Consider the following 23,013-nt stretch of genomic DNA (forward strand, 5'->3'; position numbering starts at 1 on the left):
AAATGAGTGCCAGCTTGCTGGTATCCTGCGTCGGAGTGGCGACCCGTCCAGGATTCAGGGACCAAGGAAAATTAAGGAAGGTTCTAAATGGTGCACTGATCGTCGGTTCACACTCTGTGCCGGCATTTTAGAACTGGACATTGTTGGTTAGCTGTGCCAAGATGCGGTCGCTTCTAACGGGCTGCGTCTGTGAGCAGGATTGAAAGCTACTCTTGCAAGATGGCTGGAGATGACAAGCAGATGTTCAAGCAATTTTGTCTGGAAGGAGAACCTCACCTCATGCAGGCCTTGTCTCCACCACAGACTCTGGCCGTGAGCCCAGGAAGGTGTTCTACCGAATTATTGTGCTCAGCCAGAGCTAAAGCGTTCCCGTTATGCAATGTGCTGCTTCCTTTGATGCATACCCAAGCTTTTATTAGCTCGACACCAAAATATCCCTCTTTCCCCACGTTTCAGGTTGAGTAAGAGTGCAGAGGAAGGTGGAGACGGCCCGTTGTGTGACACTTGCAGTCGAAAGACATTGTACTACCTGATTTCGACTCTCAATGCCGCCTTTCGACCAGATTACGACTTCAGCCATGCCCGCTCGCATGAGTTCAGCCGTGAACCGTCGTTGTCCTGGGTTTGTGTGCACTTTGATTTTGGGCACCGCATTAAGTAATATGGGACAAAGTGGTGAAAGGTAATGTGTCGGCACTTGCGGACCCGTGTTTGCAGGTGGAGAGTGCAGTGAATAGTAGCCTTGGCTCTGCTGCTGGTTCCCGCTTCACCGAGCTTGGACCGGCGCTTTGGAAGGCTATCGACGACGAGATTGTGCTGTCTGAGTGCGACATCTACAGGTGAGAGCATTAAAAACTAGAGTAATTCGATTGTGTGCAGTCGACGGGTGTGCCTCCGCTCTCCCGCACAAACACTTGAGTATTGACATATTTGACCCTTGACCGTTATCATCTCTGGCCCAAAATCTAATCAGTTAATTGCCCTGTCTAACTTTACCTTTGTACCAAGTTTGATGAAATTCTGTCCAATATTTGAGTTAGGGCGTAAACAATAAAATTTCAGAGTTTGACCTTGACCTTTATCACATCTGGCCCAAAATCTAATCACTTAATTGACCTGTCTTACTTTACATTTGTACAAAGCTTAATGAAATTCTGTCTTTTATTTCTTGAGTTAGGGCGTAAACAGTGAAATTTCAGAGTTTGACCTTGACCTTTGACCTTTATCACATCTGGCCCAAAATCTAATCACTTAATTGCCCTGTCTTACTTTACCCTTTTACCAAGTTTGATGAAATTCTACAATTTGCTTCTTGAGTTATCGCATAAACGAAAATCCGGACGGATGAACGGACGGACGGACAACCTGGAGACATAATAGTCCATGAGCAAGACCCCAAAATTTCATGGATTGGTACCACCTGGGGGGGAGTAAAGGCCACTATCATTTTCTGAAAGTACATGTTCTATAGTTTCAGAAAATCCCATAAGCCAAGGCTGGATCCACAGCTTAATTGTAAAAATCGGCCTTTGAATGCAGGCGTGTGCGTTCGAATTTGTTCACAATTGAGGTCAAAATTTTGGGGTAGGGGAAATCAAAAATGCAATAACTCAATAAGTAGAAGGAATAATTTAACAAATGACCACTCATATTTTTGCTAATAAAATGTGTTTTTAATTAAAATTTGTTTTATGCAAATTAGGTCATTCTCAAGGTCACCAGAGGTCAAAAGGTCATCACTTTTGGTGTGTGCCTAAAATCTGGATACCCATTTAAGAAATCACCATAAAAACATCCAAACATGGTATTTCCTGATTCAAAATGAGTTTTATTATAGCTGAAGGAGCTCAAAACCATTTAAAGAAAACAAAATGAGGTTATCCCTATCAACAGAGATAGGACATGGAATAATTGCGGACATAAATTTCAAAAGAGGAAAAAATGTGCGATTTGGCGTGGGGAAAATGAAAAATGCAATAACTCTACTAATATATAGAACTATGATCCAAAAGACCTTTTATTTTGCTGATTATTGTGGCTTCTGCTGCACAATGTTTTATGCAAATTAGGTCATTACCAAGGTCACCAGCGGTCACTTTTGCATACAGCATGTGTCACAGGTCATCAGAGGTCATTGCTCAAAATACATGTATAATTTGCTAGTAGGACCAGTTTAAGTCAGGTGGTTTTTTGTTTTTGCTTTTGTTGCCAACTCCATCTACAGGTTTCTAAGTGAATTAATTGGTACTTTTGTTTTTGAGCTCATTAGCAAAAGAAACCACTTGACATTTTGACTTTTGACACCTGTCATTGTAATATAAAGCAATGATAAAATCATTTCTGTTGTACAAGATATGAAAGCAATGATTGCTGGCATTATTCGGAGGATGTGGTCAAGGTAAGTGAGTTAACCTGGTGAAATAGATGTAGAAATGCCAACGCATCTGAGATTAGGGCTTACTTCCAAGGTCAAGAACACATCCATGTACATTGTACATGTACATGTACATGTACACGTATTACAATGTACATTTCTCTGTCTCCAGTCTAAATCTTGCAGATTGCAGGATGTTAATTCAGGAATTTGATATCAATATGCCACAAGATTATGATGATTCTTCTCAGCATGCATCTTTTAACCCTTTAGGCACCACACATAATTGAGCTTTTTACAGGTTTTCACAGATTCTGACATTTTTGACCATGGTTAGGTTTTTCCTGGAATGAGATATAAAAAGTTGAAGATGATGTACTTCAAGTGTTATTATTTTTGCTATTGAAGAAACCGTCAACAAAGACACCCAGACGCCAGGAGGAACGAAAGGGTTCAGCCTTAAACCGGGGGCAGTTAGCAGACACTACCTCACTGCAGAATATCGTAGTTCATTTTTACACATGCTCAGGGACGTCACTGGAACATGCAACTTCACGTCTAACACTGGTCATCCAGATCTTAGCAAATCTCGCATAAAGAAGGATGAAAAAGATATATTGTCCTTGATTGACATGCTGCAGAATAACTGGATCAATCCCTTCAGCACTGAGACCTCAGATCTTGTTGGTATTTCCACTGGGATGGCTGCTCCAGAAAACGTCACAAAAGATCCTGTTGGAAGCTAAGGCGAAAGGTGAAAAGGCCTCCAAGGAATTCCGAGAAGACCGAATAGAATGTTGTTCTGCAAAGACAAAGTTTTTTTGCGCCCATAAAAAAGCAAAAGCTTAAGACATTCAGTGACATGATTGTAAAGAAGATATACTAGGTTGCTGGATGACAGATTATTCTCAAAGCTGACCGTGATCTGTTTGCCAAAATGATCCTGATTGCACAGACTAGACATCTGAGTATGAAGGATGTTTTGGCACATCAATTAGGGGCACATGCTTGTGTGCCCCTAATTGTGTGCCCTAACAGCTTGCCACACCAGAGGGCACACTGAGAAAAACAAAAAAGTCTTCATTGATGGATAGTTTGAAGAAGGATTTGCAGCCTATAGAGTCAATTGACAGAAAACCGGGCATAGTGGCGTGCGCCTGTAATCCGGTTACTCGGAGGCTTCGGTTGGAGGATCGCTTGAGGACGGGAGCTCTGCATTGGGCCGCGCTATGAGAGGGTGTAGGGCAGCCTAGAGTCATGGCGAAACCCAATCCATATCCCTGTGTCGTAAGAGGCGACCAGGGTTGCGTCAGGAAGGGCATCCGGCGTAAAACTTGTGCCAAATCAGTATGCGGATCATAACGGATGATCCGCTGTGGCGACCCCTAACGGGAGCAGCCAAAGGACGAACAAGAGTCAATTGACAGAAATTCTGCTTGCATAATTGATGGAATGGCCCTGGTGCAGAAGATGAATGCAGATGGTATGACATTTACTGAGTAATCTCAGATGTTGCACAGGATGGTGCTGGGGGAAGGTTGAGTCTCAAGACGTGTTGACGTTGTGTTTGACGTTTATTGGGACCAATCGATAAAAGATGCAGAGCGAGTTAATCGGGGGTCTGCCAGCGGGACAACATTCAAGGCTATTGCCCAAGAACACAGGATAAAACAGTGGAGAAAGTTCCGTCGTACGTCCGAAAACAAGAACCAACTCATTGAATTCCTTGCAAATGAATGGAGCAGCACAGACCAATGGGAGAAGCTAACAAATAAAGAAATGTTTGTTACAGTTGGAGAAAGGTGTCAGAAGCTATCAGTGAACTCGGTTAGTGATGTTGAATGCCTTAGGTCTAGTCAGGAAGAAGCAGACACAAGGATGCTGTTGCATGCTGCGCATTGTGCAAAATCTGGTTTTTCTGAAGTCGTGATCGTGTCTGAGGACACAGATGTGTTCGTTTTATGTGTAGCATTCTCCTCCAAAATAGCATGTCCAATCTATATGAAAAGTGGCACAAAAACGCGCATCCAGTACACTGACATTCAGAAAGTTGCAATCATAATTGGTCATGATATGTGTGACACACTTCTGGGACTTCATGCCTTCACAGGGTGTGATTCGGTTAGTGCATTTGCTGGCAAAGGCAAGTTTTTCACTGTAAAACTAGTCCGCAAAACTGAGGAACATCAAGAAACGTTGAAATGCCTAGGTTCCAATTGGGATTTGTCCACTGACCTCTTCAACAGTCTAGAAGCCCTTACTTGCCAGATATACTGCTCAGACTCTAAATATCAGTGCGCAATATGGAAAAGGAGCTTGGAGGCACTCTCGGAGATTCCCCCACCCATTGGAAATGGATGGAAGATTGAAACTGAAGATCTGGTCATTGATTGGAGTGACGCACCACCTGCCCCAGAAGCTGTTATGGAACTTCTCTCCTGCACTTGCTCGAAAGAGTGCATTGAGGAAACCTGCACTTGTCTTCAAAATACGCTGCAATGTACATATATGTGCAAATTGACCATTTGTTCAAATCAGAAAGGCACTGAGGATGAGTTGGTGACTTTGGAAGATTTCGAAGGTAGAGATGATGAAAGTGACGATGACGACGACGACGATGCAAGCGATCGCGATTAATCACAAGTTTCAGGTGTTACATTCTTCTCAGTAACAAGTGAGGCGCCTGCTCCTTGATTTGCAATTGCACTGTTTTCCACTTATATTTTTATAGATGTGTGAAAGTTGCGAGCCTCGTAATATGCACTTTTTTCATAGGTTGGGGTTAAAATAAATGTTGTACACATGTTGGCCTGACTTACTGTCCCAGGAATAAAAGGTTTCGCTTGTCAATTTTATGATTTGTGGTTTCCAGGACATGTGGAAAACGCTCAATGGCGAGGTTCACGGTAATCCCAAGACTATAACATTTTGACCTCTGATGACCTTGATAAAAGTATTATGAGCATAAGATACATTCCAAGTCAGGGGTTTCCTTATTTTTTGGAGTCGGAGGCTACCATTAAAAAGTAGCAGGTTACCATCACCGCGAGCGCAGATGTATGGCCGGGGTCCAGGGCCCGAGGCAGGCCCTGGAAGCCGGAGGATCCTAGATGGCTGGAGATGCATTCTCGCATGATTTCTGACATGAAATAGTTCTCATATTATCATGCTGTTGGGGTGGATAACTCCACAAAAACAGGTTTTTTTTTTTCTTTCATTCATTTTATGCATATTTTCCCTCTTCGATTTCATTTTACTTTGTTAAATATTGTTTATTATTATTTTATTGTGTTTTGTTTTGATTTAATAAACAGCTCAAACTAATAACTTCAGACTAGTTTATTGTTAGAAAATGAATGATAAACATGTATTTAACTTCACTTGTTTTCTGATAATTTCTTTATTTGATGTCAGCCAGCTTCAATCATTCAACCAATCAAACAGTCTAAGTGTGAATACTGCGTCACAGTCACAATCCCAATTTTGTTAAACTTTCACCTTACATTATCCGCCAGTATCGTGTTGTTATACCGTCAAGAAAAGCTCGCAAGTCCATGGCACATGCATGTACCTGCGGTACCAGTATTCAGTTGGCCAGTTCACAGCTGCTCATACTTGACCTTCACTTCAGTAAATAAACGGTGATTTTCAGTGCAAATAACCACGAATAATGACATGCACAAAAGCTGTTTTAAGCTTATAGGCTAATTACTTTATATATTAAAAAGGCACAACGGGTGACCGTGTATTTTGGAGCCGCATCACTTGACAAAAGCTCAAAATGGACTAGGTGAAACACGTGTTTCATGAAACAACAACAACGTCGCACTCGCGCGAGTGCAAGTTTAGACCAATTACTGATGGCCAGAAGCTTACCTCCCATGACTTTGGGCTTCTTCGAAAATCCAAAGTCAAACAGGGATTTTCGTTTTGATGCCATCGTTTCGGCACCGAAACTGCGAGGCCTACAAAGTTTATTTTCTTGAGGTCATTGCTGTATGGTATCAGGGTATCAGGCCAACAGTCCAAAACGAGGCTAAAGCAGAGAACTCTCTATTGCAGGAGGCGGTTTTAGCTGCTTGTGTTATTTTTAGGTCAGTGTTGTGCGAGACCTGGCAAGAGTACTAACAGTAAAAGTAAGCCCGCTTTTATCGAAATACTAATGTGTTTTCGTCTCGGATTTCAAAACAGGGGGTGAAGAGATTTCGTGATGACCAAAAAAATTTTTTTTAAAACATCGAAAAATCAGCGCTGAAGTAGGCGGCGACCTTTGACATTTTTTCTCTGAGTAGACGGCTGCGGGTCGCCGGTAACCGGCTTCTAAGGAAACCCTTGCAAGTGATAGAACTATTTACACAACAGAATAAGTGGTCAGTTTTGACTCACTAAATTCCATGTTTGTCATTTTTACGGTGATTTCTTGAATGGGTATCCATATTTTAGGTACCCGCCACAATGATGACCTTTTGACCTCTGGTGACCTTGGTAATGACCTAATTTGCATAAAACATTATTTGTGCAACAGAATCCACAATTATCAGCAAGATAAGTGGCCATTTGGCTAATAATTCTATATAATAGTAGTGTTATTGCATTTTTCATTTTCCCCATCCCAAATCGCAAATATTTTCATCTTTTGATATATATGTCCGCAATTATTCCACGTCCTACCTCGGTTGATAGGTATAACCTCATATTGTTTCCTTTTAATGGTTTTGAGCTCCTTCAGCTATAAGACCTATTTTGAATCAGGAAATACCATGTTTGGATATTTTTACGGTAATTTCTTAAATGGGTATCCAGATTTTAGGCACCCACCAAAAATGGTGCCCTTTTGACCTCTGGTGACCTTTTGACCTCTGGTGACCTTGAGAATGACCTAATTTGCATAAAAATAATTATAATAAATAAAACTTTTGATTAGCAAAAATATGAGTTGTCATTTGTTTAATTATTCCTTCTACTTATTGAGATATTGCATTTTTGATTTTCCCCCACCCCAAAATTTTGTCCTCAAATTCGAACGCACATGCCAACATTCAAAGGCTGATTTTTACAATTAAGCAATTAATACAAAATTAAGATCCAGCCTTGGCTTATGGGATTTTCTGAAACTATATACCTAGTACTTTCAGAAAATCATAGTGGCGTTTACTCCCCCCAGGTGGTACCAATATCTTGTCTAGCTCATGGACTATAATGCCTCCGGCACCCTTGGTGCGGAGGCATAAAAATAAATGTTTCTAACCTCCGCATACGAGTGTGGAGGTTCACGAAGGATGTCCTTTTTGGAACCGATGACGTCTTCCCCTTTGCTTTCGACTAAGGATTGTCAGGCCTGACTTAGCTTACATCACCTGTGCTCCCACCCCATACAGCTACAATCCTGACTTGGCTTCTGACCCCTATGGTGAAGAGGGCAGTCTCTGGTCCTTCAACTACTTTTTTTACAACAAAAAATTGAAGAGGATCGTTTTCCTGACCTGCCGCTCTGTCAGGTAGGATTTCTTGGCAGAAGCGTGCAAGGCACGCCATTTTGAAACGCGTTGATGCGATATTGCAAGTGCAGTGTGCCTTTTCACGAGACATGTAGATGTACGATTACACCTGGATGCACGAATGATGTGTACAGCAGTTTCTCGTTGCTGTGTGACTCTCGACTACCCTGGAATCTAGACATGGTATTGGACGAGGAAGACTATGTACAATGTGAAGGGTAGTTTAATGGTAAGTAGCATCCTTGTATTTAGCTAACGTTTGTGTGTGTGTATATATAATATTTAATTCAGTTGCAGAAATAAAGTGAAATGATTGATGTTGCAGTGCAAAATGCTCATTGACTTGTGCTTTAACCGCAGGATGTGCTTTGCATTGTACTCCATGCAACAGCTCCTTCAGGCATGGCCTCCCACTGTTCACCTTCACCGGACTATGTTTTGCCACCTGGTTTTACATTTTGGAGAGCATGATACCGTTTGACCACGTGTCCTTTTGAGTTTAAGCTTCAGCACCTCTCGGTCCACTCTGCCACAGGAATTCATCGATGATGTGGAGATTACCTACATTGTAGCTATGCAGGTTGATTGTTCAATTTATTCAAGCATGGTTTGCAAAACAAAGCAATGATTTTTTGGTATTTTTGGGGGGATCATTAGTTGTAGTCGTACAGAAAATGGAGCCAGGTGTTTATCCACCAGGTTGCCCACATTGAGAAATGAACCTGTTTGGATTTTCCTCCATCACGTGAACTTTTTAATCGTAGCCCTGTGCATGTGACTCCGTTATCCATTGGTCTTGCTTCTGGAGGGGGCGTACCGACTTTTTCCAGCAGCCTCGTAGTCGAGCCGGGCCTACTTTCCAACACGACTCTTCCGCGCCGATGGAGTAACCGCACGCATGTGGTGAATCCGTGCAATCTTGAAGTGGTGCTGTCTCGGAATCTCCCACACTTACCTTCAGCAAATTGTTTGAATACCATTTTGGTTTGTACTCAAAGGTTGTTTTCCTTTTATAAGCAGCTTATTCTAGGTTGTCGCAGCGACACGTGCAGCTGGGTTTATGGCACGGATTTACAAATGTTTTGATACCGTTATTTTAAGGAACAAATGGAGGTCGTCTGGCAAAGAGAGGTAAAGTGATCGTCCGTACTAATTTTGCATCAGAGCCCTCCTACGGATCTTAATTTTATATGGTCTCTTGCTCCATTCGTTTAATTTCATAAACTCTTGCTTTCAGGAAACAGCCGGTTTCTTGCGGAGAACAAGGACAGATAATTGTTTGGTGACGAAGCTCATGCAGGTGTGTGGTGTCAGACCTCTCAATTTTTATTCTTACTTTTCAGTGCATTTTGTGTTTGATTTGATATTAACTGCTATAAATAGAGTAACCGGCTTGGCGAGGATCCTCTGATCCTGCCGCCATTGAAGTCACAACCGCAGCCAAATTGGAAGGCCCAGTGGAGCACGTCGTGGGTAAAATGCGCTCGTTTTAAAATGCCATCACACGTTCTGGTTTGGAATTCCCACAGTGGTCCGCGAGCCGATTCCGGGGCATTTTATTTTAAATTTGTTTTCCTCCGATTAGTCAACCATTTCAGCAAGGGAAGCAGATTCAAACAAACAATCCATTTCCTCTGCACAGCAATCGTTTTTTCAGTGTCTTCAAATTAAGTACTTCAATTTGCTCCCTCGTGTACTGACAGGGACCGAGCAGGTACACATCATGCTGTACAAATTTAAACGCGTCACAGTGCACTTTTCTTACATTTGGGGGTAACGGTCTTGATTTTTAAACTCATCTCGATGCAGTAACAACGTTCCACACAACTCGAGCAAACTAGCCGATGGCATTTGTATTCAATGGGGGGGGGGTGAACTCGGTACAAATAGCGTGTAAGTGTTTTGACGGCCGAGTTGGTCCCCAAAAAATACGAGAGAATCCCCAATGCTGCTTTGGCAATATTTCCTCCCTTCACCCCATTTCTCCCAAATAGTAAGACCTCCAATCTTTGTTCTTCTCAAAAATGGCTTCCTTTCGTTCCTGAGCGACTCGTGTTAAACAAGTGAGTTCTTTTGAAAAGCACTGACGTTTGTCTGACAATTATATAAATGTGTGCACATTTTATTATTTTCATATGATTAAAAAAAAGGAAAACACAACATTTCTCAACTTTGTGTGCATGCCATTAAATTATTTCGAGTTAAGCGGAGGGCATCACATACAAATCTTTTACAAATGGTGGTGGATGACCCAGTAATAATGCTATAGGTTTGTGGCCATATGGCTTTGCCATGCTCAACGGACCAACATTGTTCAAATTTTATTAAAGTTGCAAGGTATACAAGTCCGAGTTCCACGGCGAATACAAATATAGCAGTGGTCAGTGAAACACCAAGCTCTCATTGGAACATTTCTCCTCGAGCTGTTATAAGCGTCAGGTTGGCTCCATTGTGCACACATTTAATGACCCACCACATGTCATAAAGCCTTTATTCATGCTTAACCCGATTCAAGGCCACATAAAATTTGTGTGGTACGATGGAGGGGGAATGCCAGCCAATGGGCCCGATCTCACAATCTGCACAAGCCAAGTAGCGGAGCACGGGTTCTGAACCAAATGCAGCTCCATTTGTGGTTTTTGTGAAGCCGACGTTTTCAAATGTATACATATCCTCCACGACCCAATGGTGCTCCAGTGTCTCTGTCTGTGGCTCCTTAGCTTCAGGCACTGCCTTCTTATGGTACACGCAAGGCAGGGACATCTAAACATGTCAAAGAAAGGACAAAATTGAATATTTGTTATCATGTCATTGTGGTGAAGTGAGAACATGAATCAACCAGGAAGTCACTTCTATAACAATACGTAAGGGTCAGAGCCAGGATCATTTCTTAGTTGAGTAACCAAACACACCACCCATATTACCCAACTACTCTTGCTGGTAGGTGTCATGTTAGTCGACTCTTTAAATCCGTGGCCTGTTCCAAAGATATTGATATATTTGTAATAAGAACATGGTAATTGTAGGAAACCTGTAAACACAAAAAGCAATGCACAAATGATAACATAAAAGAGGCTAATATATATATATATATATATATATATATATATATATATATATATATATATATATATATATATATATATATATATATATATATATATATATATAAAATCAACAGATCATCCCAGTTGCGTGGTTCGAATCCAGTGCATCATGTCAAAACATCTGCGAGCGACAGCCACCTGTTTCAGGGACCTCCTGCCGTTACGCCATGTCCAGAGCCGTGTTACCGTACAGATTGAGGTCTTTAAAGTGAGCGAGTGCCACGCTGATAGGCAATCACGTGAGAGATCTTACCAGGGCCGAGCGAACCATGACCACGTGAAGCAAACTTCTGGACCAATTTACCTTTAACAGGATTTAGAGCCACCAGACAAAACTGTCAGAATGAACAAAATTCACCCAGAGACCATGTCAGGTTTGTAAATTGTATTGATTTAACAAAAGCAAAAGGTTCAGGAATGTTCAAGAAGCAATAAACAATGGATCCAATCTAAACCTCGAACCCCAAGTTATCCCTTTACTGGCATCGGCACCCACAAAACCAAGCGACAGCAGATCCTTAATTATCCTATTATTAACCTCCGCCATCGAAGATGGACGGAGGTTACTGTTTTCACCCCTGTCTGTTTGTTTGTTTGTGAACAGTATTACGGAAAAACTCCTCGACGGATTTCGACAAAACTTGGTGGGGAGGGATTAGGTATGGTCCAAAGATCATGCCATTAGATTTTGGACTTGGTGCAAAGTCCAATATGGCCACTATGGTGGCCATTTTGAAAAAATATTTGAATTTTTGATTTTGCATTTCTACATGTTTTAAGTGATTTCCAACCAAAAAAAAATAAATTTGTTAGAGAAAAAAAAACAATTTTGCAACTTTTTTTCAAAAAAATTTCGATTTTATTTGAAAAAATTTGAATTTTTTTTTTTTTGCATTTCTACATGTTTTAAGTGATTTCCACCCCCCCCCCAAAAAAAATAAATTGTTAGAGAGAAAAAAAAACAAATTTTGCAACTTTTTTCAAAAAAATTTCGATTTAATTTTTTTTGGCATTTCTACATGCATGTCGATCCAGTTTAGTTTATTCAATTGTGGTTCAATAGAGTCTGATCCGTTTTGACCTACAATGAATAGGATATCAGGTTCACTTAAGTGACCCAGCAGTATTGGCAGTGGAGGTTTTGCACTCTACCGAGTGCTCCCCCTCTAGTTTAAGGATTCAGACACTTGATAGAAGACAAGGGAAAGTTAAGAGAGAACAGAGTTCTGGGCCAAACCCAGTAAGTTGCTTGTAAAGTGAACACCTGGTGCAGCTGGCAGCAAGGGGTGAGGGACATGTCCCAATGGGGTGGGCGTGACAGCGGCAGCGTGTGGCTTCACTCCCTTTTTCGTTCCCTCCAGAATGCAGCTTCTAGCTTGGTGGTTTTAGGATCTGGAACCTGATCTATGATGCCCCCCCAACATTAAAGCTGGGCCCGCCAACATTGACAATTTATGCCCCTCCTCTCTCCCATTGGTTCATACCCCGACTGGTGGGCGGGGCTTATGCTTTTCCCCCCTTTGAGCCATGGTTGAGGCACCATGCACACCAAGGCTGATGGAGACAATGTCAGAAGGACGACAACTTTTGCCACCGAGATTTGCGCAAATGGCCTGATGTGGTGCAAAAAGGGGTCATTTAGACAAAAACGGAGGATAAGGACATCAAATAAAGGGTTACAGAAATGAGGAATTTTACACACACACACACACACACACACACACACACACACACACACACACACACACACACACACACATACACACACACACACACGGGTCTGACATTTCTAACTACACATTATCAACATATCAAAATCACATTTAATTACTTTATGCTAATTCTTACCACTCATTATGGAAATAAATACGCCATATTAAGCGTTTATTAACCCCGAAAAATCATTCCCACACCATAATATCTATACATATTTACACACACACACACACACACACACACACACACACACACACACACACACACACACACACACACACACACACACACACGTGTTCCCCAACCCGCCCTGACAGATCGCTACGAGTACATGGACTGTGTATCTGGATTAGGTTCTTCTGAACATCGATGGGACGGACAATAATTGGGGTTGTGCATGTACGGGGTAAGTTCATTTACTATTAATCATGTTGGGGAGCTCTCCGGAAGCTTTGATGGATGTTATAAATATGTTATTTGTTTGGTTCTGGGGCCCCAAGAGAAATTATTCTTGATTTTTGCATCTATTGGCAAAAGTTGAACTGTACACGTGTGTGTGTGTGTGTGTGTGTGTGTGTGTGTGTGTGTGTGTGTGTGTGTGTGTGTGTGTGTGTGTGTGTGTGTGTGTCCATGAGTGTGCGTTGTATCCACGGCAATGCTAGAATGTACTAACAGTAAATGGTACGAACCTATCACAACTCTCAATCAAGGATATTCCTTGTACTGTATTCCTATATTTCTGAGAGTCTGATTTTCATTCAGGAAATGCACTATGAAGGTGAACCGAACCGTCCAGCCGAACCGAGTCACTGAAAACACACAAACAGCTCATGCACAAAAGGCCTCGTTTACCATGCGTATGTCATTTCGACAGTTGTGGATTGGCACAAGGAAATTAGATGGAGGTGGAGGCCATTCAGCCCATCATGCATGTGTCACATCAACACCACACTAATTTATCAAAACCAGATCTATTTTGTTTTTTATAAATGCATTGTGTCCACATAAATAAAGAAAACACATCAACAACCCCCCTTGACAAGACCCCCACCAACAGCACTCCATACACACGCACACAATCACCCATCAATGCTCAAGCTACCTAAAAGTCCTGTCAACATCCCCATACCCCTCCATCTCCATAACTTCCAGGTTCCTATCTAATTCTAATTTAAACTTATTGACTTTTTCTGCTGCCACTTCCTTTCCAGGGAGACCATTCCATGCATTAACAACTCTCTGAGTAAAAAGTCCTCTTCCTTACCACCGTCTTAACTCTCCTTTACTCTCAGTCTATGGCCCCTGGTTTTATCACTGTCAACTCTGTTGAATAATTCATCTTCACTTATTTTATCAATACCTTTCATTATCTTAACATCTCCATCATATCTCCTCGTAACCGCCTCCTTTCTAGTGTATAAAGCCTTCCTTCAGCCGCTCCTCATAGCTGAGTCGAGATCGGCCCGGAATCAATCCAGTAGTCCTACGCTGAACCCTCTTCATGGCATCGATATCCTTCCTGAATTGTGGTGACCAAAACTGCACACAATATTCTAGATGTGGCCCTCACTAAATTCCTGTACAATGTTAACACCACCTCTTTTGATTTATAATTGATCCCCCTCCAGATACAACCTAAAACACTCTGCTTTACCTATAGCTGACTGGCACTGTGCTACCTGCTTACCTCCCATATCTATTACCACCCCCAGATCCTTCTCCTGTGTGACACGCTCCAACATTACCCCTTCCATCCTGTAATCTCCATTTCCATTGTTCTTTCCCATCTCCAACACCTCACACTTGTTCAGGTTAAATTACATCTGCCAATCTTTTACCCAATCTGTACAAATATCAATACTTTGTTGTATCTGATCACCACCCCCTCTTCTATCCACCTCACCTCCAAGCTTTGTGTCATCCGCAAATTTGGAAAGCTTACTCTTCACCCCGTTGTCCAAATCATTGATGTAAATAATGTTTAGTAATGGTCCGAGTATTGATCCCTGAGGTACCCCGCCACTTACATCCTCCCAGCAAGACATCCTCCCACTCACAGCCACTCTTTGCTTCCTACCACTAAGCCATTTTGCAATCCAATTAGCGACCTGACCAACCATTCCACAAGCCCTAACTTTGGCAAACAACCTCCGATGTGATACCTTATCAAATGCCTCATTAAAGTCGAGATATACTATGTCCACTACCTTTCCCTCATCCACCCAATCAGACACTGCTTCATAGAACTCCAAACGATTTTTTCAACAGGAACTCAGGTCAGGTATGGGAGCATGTGCCAGAACAGCGCGTCGCTGCGTCCACTTTCCGCCGGTACTCCAGGGGCCTCCGTCTGGCCATCCCCCAGGCAGATGCCAGGCCCATCCCCATCTCCTTGAGATGATGGTCAACCTGCTGCAACCATGAGGCACGTGGTCGGCCCACTGGCCTCCTCCACTCATGAGACTCCCTGGCTGAGAGAATCTGGTGAGCAGGATCAGCATCAGGAAAACGAGCCACATGTCCATACAGCCGCAGCTGACGCTCACGGACTATGCAGGTAACAAATCTCATCCGAGTCTCTCTCAGCAACCGCTCGTTGGAAACAAAATCAGACCAGCGATAGCCAAGGATTCTCCGAAGAGACCTGGTACCAAAGGAATTAAGTCTCCGTCTCAGATCCTTGGTCAAAGTCCAAGTCTCGCACCCATAGAGCAAGAATGGAAGTACCAAGGACCTGAAGACTCGGACTTTCGTCCTCCCGCACAGGTACCGGCAGCGCCACACCCCTTGATCCAGTGAATCCATGACTCCCCAGGCCCGACCCAGATGTCTATTGACCTCCGGCTCACAACCTGCGGAGACATGAATATCACTGCCAAGGTAAGTGAATCTATCCACGACCTCAACATCCTCACCACAAACAGACACAGACAGGACAGCAGCATCCAAGATGTCACCGAAAGCCTGGATCTTAGTTTTGACCCAAGAAATCCGTAATCCCAACGGCTCCGACTCCTCATTCAGCACCTCGAGGGCCCCCAAGAGGATGTCTAAAGTCTCCGCAAAGATGACTGCATCATCTGAAAAATCAAGGTCCGAGATCTTGACATTGCCAAACGATGCACCGCAACTTGATCTCTCCGACATCCTCCCAAAAATCCAGTCCATACAAGTGCTGAAAAGTGTGGGGGCAAGTACACATCCCTGACGAACTCCAGTAACAACTGGAAATAAGTCAGAGATGGTACCACCACACTTCACAGCACTCTCAGTACCAGAGTAGAGTTCAGACATCAGATCGATCAGTTTCGGTGGCACCCCACGAAGACCAAGAATCCTCCAGAGGACATCCCGATTCACTGAATCGAACGCTTTACAGAGATCAACATAGGCTGCAAGCAGCCCCTGCCGAAACTCTCGTCTGCGTTCGGTGAGGACACGAAGTGCAAGGATACGGTCAATCGTTGACCTCTTTGGTGTAAAGCCTGACTGCTTTGGACGCTGGTGCTCAAGCAGATGGTGGCGAACCCTATAAAGAATTATCCGAGCAAAGACCTTGCCTGGCACTGAGAGCAGCGTCACCCCTCAGTAGTTGTTGCAGTCTTGGCGATCACCCTTCCCTTTCCAGAGAGGGACAACAAGGCCCCTCTTCCAGTCAGTTGGGATGATGCCTGTGTTCCAGGCAGAGCACAAAACTGCATGCAACGACACGAGTGCAGCATTTCCACCAGCCTTGAGAAGTTCGGCATGGATGCCACAGATCCCTGGAGCTTTGCCCCGTTTCAACTGGTTCACCGCAGCCCGTGTTTCCACAAGCGATGGTGGACCACAGTTGATTCGAGGGTCAGCAACAGGGATTGTAACACCCTTGACGTCCAACTCGACAGCTGGGGGATCAGCCTGGTACAACCGCTCAAAGTAACCGGCCCAGCGGGCCTTCACTTCAGACTCCTCTGTCAAGAGCCTACCACTCTCTGCTCGAACTGCAGTGCTCCGAGGGATGGGCTTGGATGAACGTAATGCGCTAATTCCCCTGTAAGCGGGACGAGAATCACCTGTCCACAGGTGATGCTCTACCCCCTCACAGATTCCTCGCACATAGGCCTCCTTGTCCACCCTCAGTGCACGTACAGTTTTACGCCTCAGCTCCCTGAACAGCTCAGCTCTGCCATTCAGCCTGGCCCTGCGACTCTGGTCAATGGTATCCAGTGTCCCTTGAGAGACAAAATTCTTCTTTGCCCTGCGGTGAACTCCAAGGCATCCACCGGCAACATCAAGGACGGTGGTCTTGAAGGTGCTCCACAACTCTTCAGGACCCCCCAAAGCACCCAGACCCCCCAAGTGTCCACTCAGCCTGTTCGCAAACTCCTCAGCTACTCTCTCATCCCTGAGCTTGGCAACATCCAGCCTAGGCTGGGATGGTACCATTCTCCAGGATTTAAGGTGCAGCTTTAGAGTTGCTACAACAAGCCTGTGGTCAGTATTGAGGGACTGAGCACTCTGGTAGACCCTGCAGTTCTGGATCATCCTCCAACGACCGTCAATGAGGACATGGTCAATCTCCTTTGCCACACCGCCAGCGTTGGAATACCAAGTCCAGCGATGAGCCTGTGGGCGCTGAAACCATGAACCAGCCACCCTAAGTCCATGACTTCTTGCAAAGTCAAGGAACTTAGTGCTATTCTGGTTCATAGTTCCTGACCCATGGGGACCAACACACACCTCATAACCGTCCCTATCAGTTCCAGTCGATGCATTGAAATCCCCCAAGACTAGAAGTGTACCTCGTCTGGGGCACTGATCAACCACAGACTCGAGTGTGGCGTAGAATGTGTCCTTCACGGTGAGATCACTCGCCTCAGTCAGAGCATAAATAGAGACCAGAGAAATGACACCTAAGGAGTGACGAATCCTTAATCTCATAATACGCTCGTTGACCGGTGTTACCTCAATTATCATTGGGGTCAGCTTATTGGACACAGCTACAGCAACTCCTTGGGTATGGTAACCATCAGAGCGACCAGACCAATAGTAGGTGTAACCACCCACCATTATCTCGCCGCAATCCGGTCTCCGAACCTCAGAGAGAGCTGCAATCCCGATGTCCAAACGCTTGAGCTCAGATGATAACAGAGACAGGTGATCATCCTCTCTTAGGGATATGACATTGCAGGCACCCACCCGAAGGGACCGCCTCAGGTTAACCCAAGGAGACCGCCGTCTGGTGGACGACACCTCAGCACCACTCCGACACACTCTCCCGCAATCTGACCCAGGGATGTTACCCTGTGGTTTCCCTCCTATCAAAGATTGGGGGTCCCGAAGGCTTTGCCCCAATCCCGTCATCCGGTGAGCTGCCCTGCGAAGGGAAGCTGCACAGGAGGTACTCCCACAGAGTGGGTTTTCAGATTTTTTTGCGTTTTGCGGAATGAAGCGTTTTACGGTGGCCGGAGTGCAAATCCTGCCACCAACCTCCTAATAAGAAGGAACCCAACTGCAGGAGGACGTCCGCAGACACAGTTGGGCACTAGATATGGATGGCCGTTGGCTCACAAGGAGCTCCTCCGCCCTTTGACAGGTTTTGTTTTTAATCCTGCTGGGTGTCCATATCCAAACACCCTCCTCACCAGAAAACCTGGTGGGGGAGACGGTTTAGTCGCCGACAACCCGACCATGGAACAGGTTAGTACAGGTTTACATGGTACCTGTAGCAGGTCACAGATCGAATCTGACCTGAACAGGAACTACCTTTGGTAAACCCAAGTTGACTACCTTTAATTAGTTTGTATTTGTTTAAATGGTTCCTCATCTGGTCTCTAATTAATGTCTCCAACACCTTCCCCACAAATGAAGTCAAACTAACAGGTCTATCGTTTCCCAATTCTTCTCTGGATCCTTTATTAAATAATGGTGTTACATTTGTTACTCTCCAATCCACCAGTTCCTGTCCTGCCTCCAGTGAGCAATTGAAAATATCCGTTAACATCTCGTTTACCTGCTCAGCCACCTCTCTCAACACTATCGGTTTTTTTTTCTGGACCCGGAGCCTTATCTTCTCTTCGATTACCGAGTTGTTGCTTTACTTCCTGCACTCCAAACTGGATCTGTAAAAGCCCTTCCTCACCTCCTCGATTGATACTCTCAGCTATTGGCAATGCTCCTGTCTGTTCTTGTGTAAAATTTGAAGAAAAATACCTGTTTAATAAGCCTGCCACCTCACTTTCATCAATAACCACTCTCCCAGTGCTATTCCTCAATGGGTCCACACTTGTCCTCACCTGTTCTTTTCCCCTGATAATATATACTTAATGAAAGCTTTGTTATTATGTTTAATATTCTTAGCCATGTCCTTCTCATACTCTGTGTTGGCTTGCCGAGTTATTTTCTTCACTTTCCTCTGTTTACTTCGATAATGATATAAATCTAACTCCAGTCCTGTTATTTTAAATGTAATAAATACCTTTTGCTTCTCCTTAATAGTGTTCCTTATCTCACTGATCAACAACCTTGGTCTCTTTCAACTTATAGTTTTACACCTCATTTTAATGTACCGACTCTGCACTCTACACATTTGGTCCTTCAAGGTTTCCCATTTCTCTGATGCTGATTGTCCTGTTGTTCGTGTCTCCCAATCTACATCACCCAACTCTCTCCTCGTACCCTCAACGTTTGCCTTCCTGAAATCTAATAGCCTTACCCTACTATCCTGAACTCGAACCCTCAACAGAATCTTTGCACACACAATGTTATGGTCACTTGCTCCTTAATTCTCCCCAACCTCCACCATATTGGGATTGTTACTTAAAAGGAGGTCGAACACTGCACTCCCCCTCGTGGGCTTATCTCCAAACTGGGTTAAAAAGCAATCCTGGACTAAAATTAGGAAATCCTCATCCACTCTGCCCTTTCCCTGTTCCTGGACCCAATCTATCCCTGACAAGTTAAAATCCCCCATAATCAATACTCTTCCATTACCACATGCCCTTTTGAATTCTTCATGTACTCCTCCTTCCTCCTCTTCCTTCACACCCCGAGCCCTATAAAAGCATCCCACCAGTATCTCACTGTTTTTACAATCTCTAATCTCCACACATACAGAATCCTTAACATTTATTCCTTCCTTAATGTCACCCCTTTCTCTTGATGCAATGCTGTCCTTCACCCAGATTGCTGCTCTTCCTCCTATTCTCTCCTTCCTATCACACTGATACACCTTGTAGCCTTCTAATCCTGTCCTCCAGTTACTCTCCTCAAACCATGTCTCGCTTACTACAACTTTATCGTACTACTCACTATCTACTTTGGCTTCAAGCTCTTCCATCTTATTATTTAAACTTTTGGCATTGGTATCGAATATATTTAACTTTCCCTTCCTGAAATTCTGTTTTCCTGCCTGACCTTACTGATCACAATTACTTCATACATACCTTCCCCACCCTCCGCTGACCTAAAAAAAAGCCTGAATTCCTTCCTCAATTCTCACTGCAAACCTTGCTGCCCCCTTTCTATTTAACACAAGGCCATCATTCCGGAAACACTCCCTTTGTCTCCTAAATGATTCCCACTGCTTCCTAAATGTAAAACCTTCCTCCCCACACCATTCTTCCAGCCATTGGTTGATGTCTATCACTCTGATCATAATTTCTACATTGTTTCCTAATCTTGGGAGGATCCTAGAAACCATGACGTCACAACCCTTTGCTTTCAGCCACTTACCCAATATCCTGGATCTACTTTTCAAAACCTCTTCGTAAACTTTCCCTCCATCATTTGCACCAAGGTGAACCACAACCAACATATTCCTGTCATGACCCGATACAATATCGATTACCCTTCCTTCAACGTCCCTAACTCCTGGTCCTTCAAAACTACACAGAATCCTCAGTCTACAATCCTTCCTGCAGAATGAAGAATCTACATATTTAATCGTCTCATCATCCACAAAAACTGTCTCCCATACCTCATGTCTACCAATTTTTGATGGATGCACCTCCGCCGCTGCCTGCACCCACTCCCTCACCACTGCCTGCACTGCCACCTCATCACTGACTGCACCCGCCACCTCACCACTGCCTGCATCCGCCACCTCACCACTGCCTGCACCCGCTCCCTCACCACTGCCCGCACCCGCCACCTCACCACTGCCTGCATCCGCCACCTCACCACTGCCTGCATCCGCCACCTCACCACTGCCTGCATCCGCCACCTCACCACTGCCTGCACCCGCTCCCTCACCACTGCCCGCACCCGCCACCTCACCACTGCCCGCACCCGCCACCTCACCACTGCCCGCACCCGCCACCTCACCACTGCCCCCACCCGCCACCTCACCACTGCCCGCACCCGCCACCTCACCACTGCCCGCACCCGCCACCTCACCACTGCCCGCACCCGCCACCTCACCACTGCCCGCACCCGCCACCTCACCACTGCCCGCACCCGCCACCTCCCCACTGCCCCCACCTAACCTCTGCCCGCACCCGCCACCTCACCACTGCCTGCACCCGCTCCCTCACCACTGCCCGCACCCGCCACCTCACCACTGCCTGCATCCGCCACCTCACCACTGCCTGCATCCGCCACCTCACCACTGCCTGCACCCGCTCCCTCACCACTGCCCGCACCCGCCACCTCATCACTGCCCGCACCCGCCACCTCACCACTGCCCCCACCCGCCACCTCACCACTGCCCGCACCCGCCACCTCACCACTGCCCCCACCCTCCTCCGCACCACTGCCCCCACCCGCCACCTCACCACTGCCCCCACCCGCCACCTCACCACTGCCTGCATCCGCCACCTCACCACTGCCTGCACCCGCTCCCTCACCACTGCCCGCACCGGCCACCTCACCACTGCCCGCACCCGCCACCTCACCACTGCCCCCACCCGCCACCTCACCACTGCCCGCACCCGCCACCTCACCACTGCCCGCACCCGCCACCTCACCACTGCCCGCACCCGCCACCTCACCACTGCCCGCACCCGCCACCTCACCACTGCCCGCACCCGCCACCTCACCACTGCCCCCACCCGCCACTGCCCCCACCCGCCACCTCACCACTGCCCGCACCCGCCACCTCACCACTGCCCGCACCCGCCACCTCACCACTGCCCGCACCCGCCACCTCACCACTGCCCCCACCCTCCTCCGCACCACTGCCCCCACCCGCCACCTCACCACTGCCCCCACCCGCCACCTCACCACTGCCCGCACCCGCCACCTCACCACTGCCCGCACCCGCCACCTCCCCACTGCCCGCACCCGCCACCTCCCCACTGCCCCCACCTAACCACTGCCCGCACCCGCCACCTCACCACTGCCCGCACCCGCCACCTCCCCACTGCCCCCACCTAACCACTGCCCCCACCCGCCACCTCACCAACGTGCAGCACAGATTAATTTCCGGCCTAATGATGCAGCGCACTCATGGCAATACACCGCCTAACTGGACCGAGGATCAAACCACGGTGAACATGAGTCAAACCACCTCTTTCCAGCACAACGTCATGGTGGACACATTGTCCTCTGATAAAGGGTTCGCCATGTTAACGTTTCATTCATTGTATTGAATCGTTTCAGAAGAGATAACTTCTCTTGGACGTGTCATGTGGAGTAACTAGTAACCTTCATTGATTCATTGTGGAGCATAGAAAACAGAACAATGTCCGCCGGGGTTTCAAAGGAAGGAATCCCTTTAAAAAACGCGCCAACTGAACGTCACAAACCGATAAAACAAACCGAGTTCGTGCGGTTCGTCGCGATCTTATCGAAGTGCCATGAGATGTCACGGCCGAAGGTGTCCAAGCTACCTGGCGGGTCGTGAGCCGAGCGAGGCCCGGACGTAACACCAGCAGGCCGCAGTTCGGGCACAGCACGGACTTGGAGTTGGTTCCTTGATCTGTGACTAAATGGCACGGCACCGCAGCCTTGCCTGGCACGACTGGCACGTCCATTGCGTCAACACCGACTTTTCGGTTTCATCGGCGGTTTCTCAGCTCACCTCTTTCTTTGATTTAAATGTTTTATTTAATCGCAACGATTTACGTGCATCGTATATTCATGACAAATCGGTGAATGTTAAATTCACTGCACACAACGAATAGAAAGAAACTACAAGTGACGTCACAGACAGAAAAGCAAAAATAAATAAATAAAAACCCCAAGCACTCTTTTTAACTACACTGTCATGGACAGCACACACCGTGAGGTGTATGATCACGGAAACCACTGGTTCAGACAAAGAAAACGATTCGGTAATTTCCTGATTACATTCTTTTTTAAAAACTTAAATATCCTTATATTGTACTGTATGGAG

At 45.6% G+C, this 23,013-nt stretch overlaps 2 protein-coding genes and 1 long non-coding RNA gene across 4 annotated transcripts in view; 2 read left to right on the forward strand and 1 right to left on the reverse strand.

Annotated features, from left to right (window-relative positions):
- The window catches only part of MAF1 (MAF1 negative regulator of RNA polymerase III), a 22,733-nt gene extending 12,701 nt beyond the window's left edge, over nt 1-10,032 (forward strand). Inside the window, exons 3-8 of one of the 2 annotated variants that reach the window (XM_085893199.1) lie at nt 198-326; nt 457-622; nt 718-839; nt 7,753-7,872; nt 8,010-8,101; nt 8,233-10,032. In XM_085893199.1, the coding sequence (XP_085749325.1) occupies nt 198-326; nt 457-622; nt 718-839; nt 7,753-7,872; nt 8,010-8,094 (622 nt within the window). In that variant the 3' untranslated portion in view covers nt 8,095-8,101; nt 8,233-10,032. Of the gene's footprint in view, nt 1-197; nt 327-456; nt 623-717; nt 840-7,752; nt 7,873-8,006; nt 8,102-8,232 lie in introns of both variants that reach the window. The other variant, XM_085893197.1, reaches the window with a different exon arrangement.
- Nucleotides 9,034-23,013, forward strand: part of LOC147022363 (1-acylglycerol-3-phosphate O-acyltransferase ABHD5-like) — a 71,546-nt gene continuing 57,566 nt past the window's right edge. Inside the window, exon 1 of the mRNA XM_085893202.1 lies at nt 9,034-9,172. The gene's annotated coding sequence lies outside the window, so the exon portion shown is untranslated. The remainder of the gene's footprint in view (nt 9,173-23,013) is intronic.
- On the reverse strand, nt 10,399-22,864 carry LOC147022364 (uncharacterized). The gene is made up of 2 exons (XR_015061202.1): nt 22,508-22,864; nt 10,399-10,635 (listed from the first exon to the last, which is right to left on the reverse strand). It is a non-coding gene; the product is annotated as an uncharacterized LOC147022364 (long non-coding RNA).

The sequence above is a fragment of the Eptatretus burgeri genome, chromosome 8 (assembly GCF_056783735.1).
Source record: "Eptatretus burgeri isolate ZD-2024b chromosome 8, Ebu_testis_v1, whole genome shotgun sequence".
Taxonomy (NCBI): Eukaryota; Metazoa; Chordata; class Myxini; order Myxiniformes; family Myxinidae; genus Eptatretus; species Eptatretus burgeri.